This window comes from Prionailurus viverrinus, chromosome A2 (genome assembly GCF_022837055.1).
Source record: "Prionailurus viverrinus isolate Anna chromosome A2, UM_Priviv_1.0, whole genome shotgun sequence".
Taxonomy (NCBI): domain Eukaryota; kingdom Metazoa; phylum Chordata; class Mammalia; order Carnivora; family Felidae; genus Prionailurus; species Prionailurus viverrinus.
In genome coordinates this window covers 39436974-39455372 of record NC_062562.1, presented here as the reverse complement: position 1 = coordinate 39455372, position 18399 = coordinate 39436974, and the positions used below count along the sequence as shown (strand labels likewise).

The 18399-nt window shown below is 40.1% G+C and overlaps 1 protein-coding gene across 1 annotated transcript in view; it reads left to right on the top strand.

Moving 5' to 3' along the window:
- The first annotated feature begins 10753 nt into the window (after nucleotides 1-10753).
- The window catches only part of SHQ1 (SHQ1, H/ACA ribonucleoprotein assembly factor), a 101095-nt gene continuing 93449 nt past the window's right edge, over nucleotides 10754-18399 (top strand). The window contains exons 1-3 of the mRNA XM_047850292.1: nucleotides 10754-11002; nucleotides 15483-15547; nucleotides 17998-18120. Coding sequence (XP_047706248.1) covers nucleotides 10860-11002; nucleotides 15483-15547; nucleotides 17998-18120 — 331 coding nt within the window. The 5' untranslated portion in view covers nucleotides 10754-10859. The remainder of the gene's footprint in view (nucleotides 11003-15482; nucleotides 15548-17997; nucleotides 18121-18399) is intronic.

Sequence of the window (18399 nt, the reverse complement as noted above, 5' to 3'; positions counted from 1 at the left end):
TTTAGTATTATAAAGAAAAGAATCATATATATGGTTAGAAAAAAGGTGTAGAATACTAATAGCATAAGTGTATCTGAATGAATTTATTTTCCTCTTCATGGTTTTCTGTGTTTTCTTATTTTAGTAAGCAATCCCCTCAAAACCCCCAAAACTTCTGTAAGTAATGTCTCTATACTTAGCAATCCTTACTACGATTAAGACTTAACGGTAGCAGCCTTATTCACAATAGCAAAAAAAGCGGGAACAACTCAAATATCTGTTAACTGATAAATGGATAGATAAGATGGGGTACATCTGTATAGTGGAATACTATTCATACGTAAAAGGGAATGAAATACTGATGCATGTCACAGCATGGAGGAACCTCCAAAACGTGCTGCACAAAAGAAGACAGACATGAGACAACCTATTGCCTGGTCCCATTGATCGCAAATGTTCACAAAAGACAAATAGTGGGACGAAGTAAATTATTTCTCGTCTGCAGCTCCCGAAGGGAACAAAGATTAACTGCAAATGGGCAGAGAGATTTTACTGGGGCCGTGGAAATATTCTGGAACTGGACAATGGTGAGGCTTGCACCAGTCAATACTAAAAAAATCACCGAAGAGTATACTGAAAATGGAATGAATTTTATGAAATGTAAATTATACCTCTGTGAAGTTGTTTAAAAAAAACCTAGTGAAGAATGTAGTGAAAGCTCAGAGACTGAAAGGTATTGAGATTCCATTTGGTTTGGTTTCTAGCATGAAGGAACAGAATGAGGTACGAGTGTTAGAGAAGACACTAACGCCTGGGGGTCAGTTAGTTAAGCATCTGACTTTTGATTTTGGCTCAGGTCATGATCTCACGGTTCACGCTGACAGCGAGCACAGAGCTTCCTTGGGATTCTCACTTTCCCTCTCTCTGCCTCTGCCTCGCTCAGTCTCTAAATAAATAAATAAATATTAAAAAAACATGTTTGAGACTTCACAACTACAAATTACAGCAACTGGCTTTATACGTGCAGTGGCTTTCCAGATATATTAGGGTGGGTATACTGTGGTACTTTGATGCCCAGGGAGACAGCTTATCTAGATTTAGATGCAAAAGAGTGATCCCATTTCCCTAACCAACTGTGGGTTCCTAGAGGAAAGAGATCATACTCTAGCCTTGAGTATTAATGTCTGCGCCAAACAGCTATGTGACTTTCCCTAAATCACTTCTTTCCCTAGGTTTAAGTTTCCTCATTTGTTAAGAAAGAAAGAAAGAAAGAAAGAAAGAGAGGAAGGAAGAAAGAAAGAAAGAAAAAAAAGAAAAGAAAAAAGAAATTGAGTTGTACTAGATTGTTTTCATAGCCCTGTTCAGCTGGAACATTATTTTCCTTGGCATTCACCACCCTCACCACTCTGCCCTAGACTCTTTTCCAACCTGACTTATTGCTTCCATTCTTGCAGTCTTCACATCAGATAAGGTGACCTGGTTCTACACTATTTATCTGTATTTTGTCTCCCTGGAGCCTTTGCTGGGGCCCCAGACATTCTTATCAGAAATGGGATTTTTCTAATTGTTCCATCCCCAGGCATTTCCCTATCTCTGGATCTCCCTGACTTAATCTGTACACCCTTTGTGGTCTTTCACTTCTGTTCCATTTGTCAATTGCTATATTGCAAACCTCTCCAAAACCTAATGACTTAAGATAACAACCATTTTATTATGCTGACCATTGTGTGAATTAGGAATTATGCACAGCAGGGATGGCTTATCTTTCCTCTCACATGGCTGGGGCGTTAGCTGGAGTTACTCAAAGGATTGGAGGTGGCTGGGATGGGGCCATAAGCCGTGTGCCTTGTTTCTGGCAGATGGCTAGGCTCCTCTCTTCTCTGTGTGGAGTCTGCTGGGGCTTGAATGTCCAAGATGGCATTTTTACTCCTGTGAACGGTGAGTGGTCTAGGACGGCTGAGGTAGCTGGAGCTGGTTATATACCCTCTCCACGTGGCTAGGTTGGGCTTCCCCACAGCATGGAGGTCTCAGGGTAGTTGGATTTCTTACCCTGTGGCTAGCTTCCATCAGAGCATCTGTTCCAAGAGTGTAAGGTGGATGTGGCAAGACCTTTTACCACCTGGCCTTCAGAAGTCATGTGGTGTCACCTCTGCTGCATTCTCCTGGCCACACGGGCTCAACCTCAATTCACTGTGGGAAGGGACCAAACAAAGTGTGATCATTGGGAGTAGTGGCTCATTGTGAGAGGAGGCGTCTTTGGAAATTGGCCACCGCAGTTCCTAATCCTTCTGTGTTTTATTTTCTCAACTGAAGTCCAAATTACTTGAAGTTAAGAGTCACGTCTTTCATCTTTTATTATCTCCATTCACTTCTCCTCTCTTCCCAGAGCATCAAGAACAGAAACATGTGTTTTATAGATAGTGGGATAGACATAGGATAAGTTTATGGATCCCAATCCTGGCTGTGTCACTTATAAGCCATGGGACTCGGGCAATTGCTCAACCTCTCCAAGTGCAAGTTTCCTCATCTACAAAATAATGTTGGAGGTGATGTAATAGCTTTTTCCTCATGGAGTTTATACAGAGATCAAGTAATGATATTGTTTGAAAGTCACTTGGGAAAATAATAAGCAACCAATAAATACCAGCTATTATTGTTGACTAAATGGATACCACAAATTTATGAGAATTAGGAGCAGTTTTGCCTAGGGGAAAAGTGGAGAACTCAAGCATTATTCTCCAGAATGAAAAAAAAAGTTATATAAACTATGATAATGGAAGTAACTGGCTCTATAGTATCTATTCAAATTCTATCCCATTTGCTGGAAACTTATGAAGACATAGTTGAAGTTTTCTTGTTTCTTTTTGTTTCTTAAAGTCTTGTCTAAAGAGAGGATAGGTCTAATTGGCTATAAGTTATGATTTAAAGAGTCACCATAAAGTGGTTGTTAAGTACTGACCTGATCAAGAAAAACAAGTATAAATAAACAAAACCCATAAAGGAAAAAAATAGATGTGAAATGAAGAAAATGTCAGTGCAGGAAAAGAATCAATCGCAGGGTGTAGATCAATTGAGGGGTGAAGGGACTCTTAACAGAGAATATACACAACCCGAGGGCAGAATGGAGCAAAGCGAAAGGAGAAGATTGGAAGAAGGATCCAAGGCTATGTCTTGATTATGTACAATTGACAATAACATAATTACTAACCACATGTTAAACACTAGGGCATCTCGTTGAAAGGGTTTATCTTTATTCAGGAAAAAAAGTGACTAATGTGAACTCTTCTGGGAAAACAATATAAAACAATCCAGTTATGCCATTTTAACTTTATAGAGGAGTGCCTGTAATGAGTTTACAATACATATAATCAACAGAAATTGTTTCAAATTGCAGGGGAAACTTTTTCTCCTGCTTAGAGCTCATAGTTTTATTGACTATTTTCTTCGCAAGATTGGTTTTCTTCTGAGTGGCTGCAATATTCAAAAGGCATTCAGGAAAATAGAGAGCCCTAGCAATAGTTTTTTTGCAATACAGTCAAAATCATGGCTATAAGACCCCCTTAGTGAGGAAATGTCGGGAAATGGCCTTGCAGAAAAATCAAGAAAAAGGTCATAGAGTTAATTTTGGGAATTTCAGTATTGAGAGGAAAGTGGATCTGTAGCACATACAACATCTTAGTTTGGGACTCTAGGAAACACAGTTTTCAGAAGGACAGTTGAATGCAGATGGTTTTGGGGTGATGCTCTTGGGAACTACACCTGTAAGAAGGGGAGGGTGGGACTGGACAGAGGCCTAAGATGCAATACAACCAAGGCCTCTGCCAATTCTACAGGAAGTTCTGGAGTGGGGGTGACTTTCAAAGTTGTCCCACATGAGATAGGACACCAGGCCTTTGTATATGGCATCCACTTTCTGGAGAGGGTTAACTCTGTACAGGGCACTTCTCTGCAGTCAAGGGCAATCCCGTGTGAAGGACACAGATGTGAGCTATCTGCTGGTAGCATCCAGGAGTGATCCAAATCTCTGATTGGTTTCTAGTCATGCACAGAATCTCATTTTAATTGAGATATTACGTACAATAAACATTCCATACAACATACAATATGTAATAAATATTACATTCAATAAAGTGTACAAATCTCAAATATATAAAAAAAACTCCATGAATTTTTATCTATGTGTATATTCGTGTAATCCCCACTAAAATGAAGACATTGACTAAATTTTCACCACCCAGCTGGTTTTCTCATCTCTCCTCCCAGTCAATAACCACATTCACAAAGGTACTTGCTATTCTCACATCTATGACTATACATTAGTTTTTCCCCTTTTGAACTTCATATAAATAGAAACATAGTATATGAACTCTTTTGGTGTTGTATAGAAGTTCATTCTTTCTTACTGCTTTGTTGCAGTACAGTGTGAATATATTACAATCTGTCTCTTGCACTCTTGATAGGCCCTTGAATTGTATCCAGTTTGGGCTATTATGAATGATGCATCTACGAACATTCTCATTCATACCTCTTGATGGGATGATTACCACTCATTTCTGTTATATATCAAAGAGAGAAATTGCAGGATGTTAGGGCATACACATGTCTAACTTTATTAGTATGTACTGCCCAACAATTTTTAAAGGTGTTTGTATCAATGTACAATCTACCACAATCTTTGACGCCAGAAGAGGTACATTTAAATAATTTCTGCATAAAGAACGAAACACATGTTCACTCTGAATCAAAGACAACATTAGTTAGGTTAATGATAACTAGATTATGAGACCTTAAAAAAAACTAACATAAAATCTCATCAGATAGTCTCCGTAGATATTGCAGATACTTTTCTCCAGTCATTTTGCAGAAGTGTAAAGAATGTGAAGGAAGGAGTTTTTTAAGATGAGCTCATGGGTCAGGTGCCCTAGATCTATTCCCCAGAAGCAGATCCTAAGGCAAGGGTTTGGCTGCCTGTGATTTATCCAAGAGGTGTTTGCAGGAGAAACCAGTAAGGGAGAAGTGAAGAAAGACAAAGATAGGGAAAGAACTGAATGAGCATGTGGACTCAGGAAAAATCTACTCTTGGCCACAAGGAACTCTGAAGCATAAGCCACACTGGAGTCATCTGCTCCTTTAAGGCAGTCTCAGTACCCCAGATCAATTTTCATGGTTGTGGGCCTGATGGCAGAGTGGTAGTGGTGTTGGTGGTAATTATTTCCTGGAGCCTCCAATCAATCTATGGCAGTCATTTTCAACTGTGGGCAATTTTGTCCCCTAAGAGACATTTGGCAAAGTCTGGAGATATTTGTGGTTGTCACAACTGCAGGGCTGGGACTGGTATTGGGAAGCTAGAGGCCAGGATGCTGTTAAACATCTTACAATGCACAGGACAGCCCCCCACAACAAAGACTTGTCTTCCAGAAATACTTGGGGTGGAGAAACACTGGACTAAGGCAATTCTTTGAAGAAGCGGTTAAGGGCAAGCCACTAACAACACTCCGTACTAGTGACAGATGGGTTCCCTGTTTTCCTAAAGGGCACCTGGGCAGGGCATCAAAACCGCACCTTATGTAGATGTCTTTTAGAAATACGATGTTACACAATGAAGGAAGCTTGAGACGCTGTTTGGTTAGCATTCTTATGTGATCTGCGTTTCATCTAATGGGATGAGACTAGCATCTTGAAATATATGGTGTTAAACCCTTGGCTACACACTGCACAAAAATGTTGCAAAAAGCGTAATGGTGTCAGCTGCAGCCATGTTAGATCTTCTTCAGAACTTTCCTGAGTTTGTATGAAATTTAAATTGCACTAAATCCTACCTGAAATACCCATTACTGTGCTATTGTTATTGCCAGTGCTGTGCTCTTTTAACAACGTAACTTGAATTTGCTGAAGGATTGGTGCAAGGATCAGAAAAAGTGCTTAACTACAAAGGGTTTAAAAAACAGTGGAGACTCATGGGCTGCTTTATTTCCTGTTGGGACCATCCCTTAAGCCTCTTTTACGATCCAGTATTTATCTGTAAGTTACCCAAGAATTCATCCAAGCCCTCTGGGAATCGCAAAGCTTAGGATATCTAGTCTTACTGTATTTACTACTGTTATATAAAAGGATAATTTTATTTCATACTTCAAAATGTTTTTATTGAGTTTGTATTCTAACTTTCGTATTTTTTTGACACTTATTTATTTTTGAGAGAGAGAGAGAAAGAGAGAGAGAGCAGGTGGGGGAGGTCCAGAAAGAGAAGGAGACACAGAATCAGAAGCAGGTTCCAGGCTCCAAGCTGTCAGCACAGAGCCTGATGCAGGGCTCAAACCCACAAACTGTGAGATCATGACCTGAGCCGAAGTCGGATGCTTAACTAAGCCACCCAAGCGCCTCCTAACTTCTGTATTTTTATCCTAGGGTTATGATCTATGTTTATGATTCTATTGTTGGTTTCTTTTTTTTCATCTCTCAAAAACAATCACCACTTTGTTCATTTCTTAAGGGTTATGATACTAACACAGGTAAATAAGGAGTGTATGGTTATGATACAATATTCTTGGCAAAAAAGTGGCCAAATGGAAATATTTCAATGCTATGTTAGGTGGAAAAAATTAAAAATATAGAGTATGATACCATTTTTGTTTAAACGTCTTTCTATACTTCCATGGAGTCTGAAAGGAGGTATGCCAAAATAATAACAATTTAAGGTGTCGTTTGCAAATTCTGCATAAGATCCCACCGCTTCCTAAAATGGCTCAGAGAATCAACTAGAGTTATAAATAGCTTTTTAGAGGAAGCTATTTCCAACATAAGTTAAAATTCTGTTCTTTGTAATAACATTGTCTTAATCGACTGTACGAATGCCACCTTCTGGAAACAAGGAATATTTCACCCTAAAAGACTGCTAGAACAATAGCATTTTGTCATAAGGCTGAAATTGGAAATGTTTATAGAAAAATAGTTTTAAATTTAATACTTAATTTTGAACCTTGAAGATCACAATCAAGTTTAGTTAGAAGAGGGGCTGATTCAATATAATCAAAGATATAGATTATATACATATCCTCAATAATGTGGCCAAGCAAAAGATTATTTTTAAAACACTGGAATGGCATCCAAAAGTAAGCCTTAAGGAGAAGGAAAAATGTAAACAAATACTGTAGCCATTGAATAGCTCAAAAAATGATGAAAAACTTCATTCCTGTTTGATTTTCCTCTAGAGTTAACACAAAAAAATGAAATATTGTCTTTCTTTTGAAATAATGTCTATATCTAGACATGAACTCAACTGGATCTATGAGTCAATGTAGATATGTCTAAAAAATTACCAAAGTAAAAAATTAAAATAATGTTGTAGATTTACATTTATCACATTTATGTGATAACATACCTATTCACAGACAGACAAAGTAACACCGTACCTAGAAATGTATACAGAAATGTAGAATGTTTGCAAGTGTATCTAGAATGATTAACTTTGGGGAAGTGGAAGAGAGGACCAGTTAGATGGCAAAGACTTACATGTAAGTTTATATGGGAAACTTATGTGTATGCAATATTCTATTTTTTAAAAAGAGAATGTATTTAACTTGTATAATTTACTGCTAATTGGCAATACAAAATAAAATGAACTCTTGCTGAGAAGTAAAACAACAGAATCCTGTTATATAGGTACAGCTGTCAATATTTTGTGCTATAGCAGATGCAATGTATGTTTCTTACATATATTGTATGTGAACCATACAGTCTAACTGTATTGCAATCCTGTGTGTGTGTGTGTGTGTGTGTGTGTGTGTGTGTGTGTGTGTGTTCAAACACAGAATAAAATATCTAGGAAGTGCACAGCTCTAATTTGTAAGGTGCTTTCACTTATGGTGTCCTCATGGATAACATAGATTCAGTCTCAGTTAATTCTTTGGCATTAATAATATAAAAATATTAATGCTTGTGACCTATAGAAATGAGGTCCCCCGGTAGAAGTAAAGATACTTTCTAGACCAGCCAAAGGCCTATCTCAAGGGACCTTTTGAGAGTTTTGCTGATTCCATGGTTGCACCAATTCATTTTCAATATTGAGTGCCCATGATAATACCTGTGGTCTAAATGTGGAACAATTGGGTACATGGTAATATTGGAGGGATTGGTAACATAGAGTCAATTCTATACTATATGAGAGCCTGGGCCCAGGAATCAGACTCATTTGGGTTTCAATTCCCATTGCACCACTCACAGCTGTGAGATACTGTGCCTGCCATGGGATATAGAATGCCTACTTTAAAGAGCTGACAAGGGGTGCCTGGGTGGTTCAGTTGGTTAAGCATCCGACTTTGGCTCAGGTCATGATCTCATGGTTTGTGGGTTCGAGCCCTGCGTTGGGCTCTGTGCTGACAGCTCAGAGACTGGACTCTGCTTTGGATTCTGTGTCTCCCTCTCTCTCTGCTCTGCGCCCCCCCCCCCCCGCTCATGCTTTGTCTCTCTCTCTCTCTCTCTCTCTCTCTCAGAAATAAACATTAAAAATTTAAAAAAAATTAAGAGCTGTCAGGAGGGAAAAGGGAGATCATTATAAAGGATTTGGCACAGCGCTGGCACATACTAAGTATTCAGTTAATTCAATGAATCCTTCTGCTATCCAGGAAATAGATCAATGTTTAAAGAGTACTGTTTCGGGGGCCTGGATGGCACAGTTGGTTAAGCGGCCGGGTTTTGATTTTGGCTCAAGTCATGATTTTATGGTTCTTGAGATTAAGCCCCGAGCCCGGATCTGTGCTGACAGCACGGAGCCTGCTTGGGATTCTCTCTCCCTCTCTCTCTGTCCCTACCCCGCTTGCACTCTCTGTCTCTCAAAATAAATAAAATAAACTTAAAAAAGATAAAAGGTACTCTTTCAAGCGTTTCACACACAACCTCTTATTTTGTGTTTATTAAAACTCCCAGAGTTAGGGCGACTAGGTGGCTCAGTCGGTTGAGCATCCAACTTCGGCTCAGGTCACCATCTCATGGTTGGTGAGTTTGAGCCCTGCATCCAACTCAATGCTGTTAGGCCAGAGCCTGCTTTGGATCCTCTGTCCCCTTCTCTCTGTCCCTCCGCTCCCCTTTCTCTCTCTCAGAAGTAAGTAAACTATTTTTTAAAAAAATTCCCAGGGGCGCCTGGGTGGCGCAGTCGTTTAAGCGTCCGACTTCAGCCAGGTCACGATCTTGCGGTCTGTGAGTTTGAGCCCCGCGTCGGGCTCTGGGCTGATGGCTCAGAGCCTGGAGCCTGTTTCTGATTCTGTGTCTCCCTCTCTCTCTGCCCTTCCCCCGTTCATGCTCTGTCTCTCTCTGTCCCAAAAATAAATAAACGTTGAAAAAAAATTTAAAAAAAAATTCCCAGAGTTATGGGGTGCCTGGGTGGCTTAGTCGGTTGAGCGTCTGACTTTAGCTCAGGTCATGATCTCACGGTCTGTGAGTTCCAGCCCCGTGTCAGCCTGTTTGGCTCTGTTTGGTCAGTTTGGAACCTGGACCCTTCTTCGGATTCTGTCTCCCTCACTCTCTGACCCTCCCCCGCTCACGCTCTGTCTCTCAAAATATGAATAAACATTAAAAAAAAACAAAAACAAAACAAAACTCCCAGAGTTAAACAGAGTGGTTTTTATTTTGAAATTTTTATTTTATTTGCTCCTACTATTGTTTTCCGGGGTCCTAATTAATTTTTAAGATTCATAAAAATTGGAGGTTGAAAAGACTTTTGAAGTTATCTGGTCCACTACCACAGAGATGACTCTTACCCCTTTTCCATTGACATTTAAAACCAGGAGGTAAATACTATTTCCTGGACTAATCTAGTTTCTGGTGGAATAACAGCAAATACAACAAGAAGAAGCAAGGCCAAAGGACTAAGTAGGGAAAGATGGACATCAGTGGGACGGGTACTGGGAGAGTATGAGGAGCATAGACTAAAGTGTACAGAGAAAACTGAGAAAAGGAAAGAAGGGATATGGAGGTACAGCAATTTGTCAATTCAGGCACTAACAGGGTTTAAGAGTCAACGTTCTGGGTTCTGGTAATTGTAAGATGCATGATTATAAGATACAGTGCTTAACCTCTCTTGACTCGTGTTCTTTGAAACTCATAGTAGAGATTAAACGAGGTTAGGAGATGGACGATCTGTATACGAGAAAACTACTCAAGGAAATCGGAAGGGAAAAGAAAATAACAGATAAAGAGAGGGAGAGGGAAAGGGAGGGGAAGAGAAATGGGCAGTGAAACACGCAGGGGGGCTGGAGAAAGGGGGAATTGCGGACAAGGCAGGTGAGAACTAAGGAAACCACAGTAACGACGCTGCTGTGGCTTCTGCGGTGACTGCTTCCATACAAGGAGCGTTGACAACTTGCCAGGTACCTTGTTAGAGCTTTACTTACATAATATCATGTTATCTTCACATCTCTGCGGGGTTAGTGTTAGTGCCATTTTATTGAAAAGTTATCCGAAGCATGGGGACGTTTTGTAACTTCCCTAAGGTCTTAAGCTGAGAGGTGGCCGAGAAGGGATTCGAACGCAGGTCTGTCTACCTCCAAGGCCAGTGAGGTTAAAATTAATCTCTTAGGATTTCGAAACAGGGTTGGTGAGTCTAAGGAGGATTCTAGTCCCAGTTTTTCCAAGTTTTGACCTTAGTTCCATTTCTGCGGTCAAATCCCCACGCTCCGCGCCCTTTGTCCACTAACAGCGTCCAGTCTCCATGGAGATCGGCGTGGGGCGGGACTTCCTGCCTCACGCGCAAACACTTCCGTCTCGAGCCGGAAGCGCCTTGGCTACGAGACCCAGTCTCCCGCGTGGGTACTTACTGGGTAGTTTGAGTGGCGGGACTGCGGCGACCGTGAGTGTAAGTGGCTGGGACACCTGAGTCCGGCGCGGCCATGCTGACCCCCGCGTTCGACCTCAGCCAGGACCCCGACTTCCTTACCGTCGCCATCCGCGTGCCCTACGCCCGGGTCTCCGAGTTTGACGTCTACTTCGAGGGGGTCGACTTTAAGTTCTACGCCAAGCCGTACTTTCTCAGGCGAGTTCTCTGTGTCCGGCCCTGGAAAGAATGTATATAGGGGATTGATTCGTTGATTGATCTTTCATCTCTCAGTTACTCTTGAGATAACTGTTTACCGAGGAAAGAAGAAAGAGCGAGGGATTTAATGATTGCCTTTTCCCGAGATTTCCGCGGCTTCTTTCAGTGCTGAGGAAATGACCTCGTCAGAAGTGCATTCCACGTGTTGTACAAGCTCATTCCGTTCTTAAACTTTGTTAAATCCCCACCGTAAAAAAGATTTCGAGCCATTATAAGACCTGGCGTTTGGGATCTTGTAACGTCTGCAGTTTCTGTCCTATCGCCCTAGTTCTCGTACCTTTTTACGTTGTTATCTCCCTGCGTTGGTCCTCCTACCCTATCCCCTGCTCCAGGACGGTGCGCGCTGACTTCCCAACTGACCAGTCCTTTTGACTTTTATCAGTCGACCTTCTGCTTAAGAGTTGTGTCGACGCTTGGCGGGCCGCTCCCTACTTCCTGATATTCTCTCCTTTCTTTGCCCCCTTGACACCAAATTAACCTCGTTCTCCTACCTCCTCCTAACTTGTCTGATTTTGCCCTTTAGTTGCGGTTGTCGTGCGTTCGCAATGAGGGCCCTTCATCACAACCTGTTTGCATTTTTTCCTTACAGAACCATAACAAAAGTAGCAACAGCTCCGTGGGCTCACTTTAACGCATACAGGCGTATTATGTGTATTTGTGTGTATTATCCCATTTGACCTGGGCAGCGAGAGCTCCTTGGAAATAGGCATTGATTGATATTAGCTTCTTTTTACAGAAGACACTGCGGATTTTTCTTCCTAAAACATTGTCAACCCCTTTCCCTTTCCTGCTACATAAAATCCATTCTCCTAATCTTTCTAATTCAAGTGTAGCTGTAGCCTACCTTTTCTGCCCAAGTACTTTGCTAATAAACCTTGCTCTTGAGTCAAGCTGGTTCCTTCACTGGGTGGGAAACCGTTTTGCTCAGATTCCCATTAAGCCCTGACTTAACTTGCATATACTGCACTTTCCTATTTCTTTATTCATTTGTTCCTTTGATTTATTTATACCAGGCTGGGTTTTAGGTATTGGAGGTGTAGTGGTGTCTCATATAGTTTACATTCTAATGGGGAGAGAACAGCAATAAACGAACAAGTAAAGGTATGACTCCAAATTGTGATAAGTACTCTGAAGGGAAGTGCACGGAAAGAAAATAAAGGGGATCCTGTTGAAATGTAAAGTGGCCCCGGGAAAGACTTTGAAGAAGTGATATTTAAGGCAGGACATGAAGAATGGGAAGTAGATGGTGATGGTGGTAGCAAGCATTTAGTGAATTTTCACTTCAGGTTAATACTTTATGTGGATTATCTCATTTGATTTTAGGACAGTCCTACAACATAGTTTCTGTTGTTAACTCATGTCACAGATGAGGTATCAGAGGCTCAGAGAAAAGATGTTAAATGTGATAGGAATGTAAAATTAAATACAATAACAGGAGTTTCAAGGTAAAAACCATTTTGCCTAAGTTTGGGAGTCTTGATGAAGCCCAAATAAGAGGTTATTTGTGAAATACTTTCAAGAGTATTCTTTACACCAGTTCATCCATTCCTTGAGTAGCAGGGACTGGGGAGTTGGGCACACCTGGGTCTCAGCATGCTTAACAGTTCTGGCATTTACAGCAAATTATGCTGTCTCAGTTTCCTAATCTTTACAATGGGACTAATATTAGTGATCGTCCAGAGCTGATGTGAGGATTGATATAATGGATGCATAGTTTTTATTGCCGTGCCCATATGTTCAGTAAACAGTAGATATTTATTATAAGGGCCTATTGTTCTAGTTATCTGTTGTTGCATAACCAATCAAATAGTGTTTTAAAACAACAGTTACCTAACTCTCTTGCCCTGGTTGTACCTCAGGAATTTGGTAAGAGCCTGGCCGAGCTGTTCTGACTTGAGATCTTTAATTCAGTTGTAGTCATATATTGGCTGGACCTGGAACAGTGAGGGCCAAAGCAGGTGGGGACTGGTGGAGTGGCTGGGGCACAGCCTCTCTCTTTGTGTACTCTCAGGACTCCCTGTGTGGTGTGTTTGCATGGTCTAGTTTGATTCCTTTGTGGGGGGCGGGGGGGTGGAGCTGAAAGTTTCAAAAGTCAAGTATTCCAGGGGACAAGGCAGGTTCATATCATTTATGACCTAACCTCAGAAATCACACTGTCATTTCTGTTCCATTTTATTGGCCCCAAGGCCACTCAGTTTAAACAACAACAACAAAAACCTAGTTAATTAATTTTTATTTTAATTCCAGTATATTTAATATACATTGTTATATTAGTTTCAGGTATACAATATAGTGATTGAGCAATTTTGCATGTTACTTAGTGCTCATCATGATAAATGTGATGTTAATCCCTTTCACCTATTTAATTCAGTCCCCCCCCCCCCCCCCCCCCCCCCCGTAACCATCAGTTTGTTCTCTTTGGTTAAGAGTCTGTTTTTTGGTTTGTCTCTTTTTTGTTTTCCCTTTGTTTTGTTTGTTAAATTACACATATGAGTGGAATATGGGATTTGTCTTTCTCTGACTTTGCTTAGCATTATACTCTAGATGCATCCATGTTGTTGGACATGGCAAGATTTCATTCTTTTCTATGGCTGCGTAATATTCCATTCTTCTATGGCTGAGCAAATATATATACATATATGTGTGTGTTTTATATATATGTATATACATATGTATATGTGTATACACGTACACACACACTGCAACTTATTCATTCATTTATCCATGGACATTTGCAAGCTCACTCAGTTTTAGGGGGAGGGGACATAGACCCCACAGTTGGGAGGAGTGATGTGAGATGGGCCATCTTTGAAAATACAGTTGGCTACAGTACAGCAGAGGTGAATAAAACCTCCTCGCTCCTCTGCTTGGGAAACTGAGAGTCTATCAGGGGTGGCAGATCTGTGAACAAACAGGATTTCACTCTTATGCAGTAAGAATTTAACTCTATACTTACGAAGAATTTAGGAGAAGAACATTGGTATTAATAGCTTACATTTTTGGAATGCTTACCTACTTCACAGTAATAACCTCTTCTTGCAGTAACTCTGGGGGAGATCTGTTATTTCTCACTTTTTACAGATGAAGTGTATGAGCTTCGAAGTTGATTAACTTATACAAAAAAAGTTGGAGAGATGGCGAATGGCAGAGCTGGAACTCAGTTCAGATTCTGAAAGTGAAGTTAGTGTTTGTAACCATTAAAACAAGCTAGTTTATCCATAAACGGACTTCTTATGTTGGACTTAGAAAGGATTTTGGTTTGGAAACTGCATTGTAGCTCCAGGAAGCGTTAAGATCAAAGTTAACTAGGTTGTGAAGCCCCGGGCCTTTGGGACCTGCCAAGTTTTGTTATTGTTGTTGTTGTTGTTATTATAATGTTAGAATAGGAAGCATATGAATAGGAGATGTGGGAGGAAAGGAGCCTCACATTTTAAGTTTGGAATGGAATGGAGCTGGTCACATATGTGGTACTCATGAGTGTAAATTATTGAGTTGATGTCAGGCAGCCATGAAAACTTTTTCACTAGAAAAGTGACACTCTGATTTCTATTTAATTTTTTAAAGTCTGTTTCAGTGTTTATTTATTTTTGAGAGAGAGAGAGAGAGAGAGAGAGAGAGCGAGCGAGCCCAAGTTGGGGAGTGGCAGAGAGAGGGAGACACAGAATCCGTAGCAGGCTCCGGGCTTCGAGCTGTCAACACAGAATCTGATGCGGAGCTTGAACCCACAAACACTGAGATCATGACCTGAGCCAAAGTTGGGCACTTAAACCCACTGAGCCACCCAGGCGCCCCTGATTGCTATTTTAGAAAAATTCTTTTGGGACCTCTGTGGAAGACGCGACTGAACCAGAGTAAAACTGGAAACAGGGAAATCAGTTCATTTCCTTTACAGTGAAAGGGGGAAAATCCCTGTATAGTAATAATGAGAGTTGAGAAAAACTTTTGTTTTTTGCTTTTTTTTTTTTAAAGTATTAATTTTGCCCCAAATAAACAATTGGTTTTGTTGTTTCTTTATTGTTTTCCATTTTAAAAATGCTTTTGGGAGGGAGGGGAGCCATTTAGTATACCTTTTTGGAGCCCCTGCTGTATCAGGCACCAGGTATATTAATAACTCCCTTACTCATTAGGAAGATGAAAGTACTGTAGAAATAGTGATGACTAATATTTATTGTGGTTTTTCTTTTTAAGCATCGCTTTTATTGGTGACTAGGGAGTATTCAGACAGAAAGATGAGGCAGCTGTGATTTCTTTTATCTTAGCTAGGGAAGAAATGTAAATTATTTAGTTTGCAAGATGTTAAAGAAATGCTGAAGAATTGCCTTTTAAAATGGTTGATAGGTTTCAGTGGTAAACGTACTATCATTGACGGTCACTTATACTCTGTAATTTAAGGACTTGATGTAACCTATTAAATCTGCAGATTAACCCTTCCTGGAAGAGTTGTAGAAAACGGAAGTGAACAGGGATCCTATGATGCGGATAAAGGTATTGCCTTTGGAATTTTGTTACTTTTTTTCTTTGGATTCTTCATGTTAGAATAAGTACATCATAATCTTTCAAGATACTATGGGGACCTTTAGATGTATTGCAAATGCACACTTCATTGTTTCTTAATGCCCCGTGCCTATTGTTCATGGATTTCTTGACAATTACAATTTCCTCAGTCCTGTAAAGTACTTCACAGTACTCTTTAAAGTTACTTAAATACCCTGTTTCTGTTTCCTAGGTGTTTTATTTTCTACTTCTTCTACTTTGAATAAGAGTTTAAAAGTTAGATTATGTGGGGGGTACCTGGGGGGCTCAGTTGGTTAAGCGACTGACTCTTGATCTCAGCTCAGATCGTGATCTCACGGTTGGAGAGTTTGAGCCTCACGCCGGACTCTGTGCTAACAGAGCAGAGCATGCTTGGCATTCTCTTTTTCTCCCTCTCTCTCTGCCCCTCCCCCGCCCAATAAGAAATAAACTTTTTTAAAAAGTTAGATTATATGAGAAAAGATGTGGATGATTTTGGAAGCTGCAAATCAAATTTTTCTTGTATACTTTTTTTTTTTAAATTTTTTTTTCAACGTTTATTTATTTTTTTGGGACAGAGAGAGACAGAGCATGAACGGGGGAGGGGCAGAGAGAGAGGGAGACACAGAATCGGAAACAGGCTCCAGGCTCTGAGCCATCAGCCCAGAGCCCGACGCGGGGCTCGAACTCACGGACCACGAGATCGTGACCTGGCTGAAGTCGGACGCTTAACCGACTGCGCCACCCAGGCGCCCCTCTTGTATACTTTTTAAAGTTAAAACTTAATAACAGGTAAGTGAGAAACTGTTCAAAGGTGGCAATTAAAGGCCGACTGCATTTTCTTCTCATGATTGATAAGCCCTTCAGTTTAGCTAGTGTCGAAACCATTTATTTTCCTTTTGTAGATGCCTCTGGATTTTTCTTTATCAGTGAATCTGGAATAAGAATACCTTGTATAGTCTTGTGTAATTTATTAAGTGAATATTTCTTGACCTCAGTAAACTAGGGTAAGAGAGGAAGGATGGCATGAAAGTTAAATGACAAAGTTATAACCCATAATACAATGGAATTAATGTGATAATGAAATATGAAACTGCCTTTCTAGGTAGTAAGTGTGCTTTTAATTGCAGGGAAGTTGCATACTGAAACAAATTTATTAAATTTCAAAAGTACCCAGGGATTTAGGAAGCTGCACCTGTGGGTTTGGATTGAGTTGTTTTTGATATATACTTGACTTTCATACAGCGTGGGTTTGAACTGTGCAGATCCACTTATATGCGGATTTTTTTTTTGATACGGTATTGTGTTGTAAATGTATTTTCCGTACGATTTTTTTTAACAACATTTTCTTTTCTCTTTAGTGTAAGGGCACAGCATTTAATGCATACAATATACAGAATATGTGTTAATCAACAGTTTATGTTATTGATACGGCTTCTAATCAACAGTAGACTATTCATAGTTAGCTTTTGGGGGAGTCAAAAGTTAAACAGATTTTTGACTGGGTGGGGGTTCACATCCCTAAGCTCCATTTTGTTCAAGGGTCAACTGTATTGAAATATGTTTAAGTGCAATGAAAAAGGTAAAAAATATTTTAAATTCACAGTAGTAAATAATGTAAGAAGTCTATGGGGTAGCCTCGATGAAGTGATAAACCTAGTCAGGGAAAGGAAAGAAGTGCATAGGTAGAATTTGAGTCTGTCTTAGACTTTGGGGATATGTCTCTTGAGATCTCAGATAGCTTTTTAAGCTATAATTGCTTTAAGATTTTGTGAATTTTTGAAATTGCTGCTATTCATTGGATTAGATATCTTGATTTTTCTTTCCTAGTTCAGAAATAAATCTTATAAGTAGCTATGGGCTAATTCTAAGCTACTGCCTTCTCAGGTCATTGAGTTTTAGAGGTTTTGGCTTGGACTTTTAATATTATCAGTAGGTTAAGGGGATACTGTGTAAGACTAAAGCATTCTGCAGCTTTAGCAGATTAATTTCTTATACAGGTGACAGCTGAATCAGTGATTCTGAAAAACCCTATTTGAGCCTTTTTCTTTTTTTTCCAAGGTTTTTTTTTTTAATATTTATTTTATTTTTGAGTGAGAAACAGAGCGGGAGCAGGGGAGGGGCAGAGAGAGAGGGAGACACAGAACCTGAAGTAGGCCCCAGGTTCTGAACTGTCAGCACAGAGCCCAATGTGGGGCTTGAACTCACGAACCGCGAGATCATGACCTGAGCTGAAGTCAGACACTTAACCTACTGAGCCACCCAGGGGCCCAAGCCTTTTTCTATCCTGATTTTTATTCACTGTATAACAAGGGCATAATTTTGGAGCCCTATGAAATAGGAATACATATTTCTTGGATGTATTTGTGTGAAGTCTTTGATTTTTTTAATAGAGCTAAGTATAAAACAAATTTATCTTTAAGGAATTTTTACCATTCGATTGCCGAAAGAAACTCCTGGCCAGCATTTTGAGGGACTGAACATGTTAACCGCTCTTCTGGCACCAAGAAAATCCAGGACTGCCAAACCACTTGTGGAAGAAATAGGTATGTTTATTGTAGTTAAGAAGAAATAAAGATAAACAGAAAATTTGGAGTGCTTTGTGTTTCTGGGAGAAGAGGGATATAGCAAATAGGAAATGGGAGAAAATGCTTCAGGTGACAAGATAAGGACATCACATGAAAATAAAACTAGCTCATTTGGTGACATATTATTTCATTTATTATTTATTTATTTATTAAACATTTATTTATCTTTGAGAGAGAGAGAGAGAGAACATGAGTGGGGGACGGGCAGAGAGAGAGAGGGAGACACAGAATTCGAAG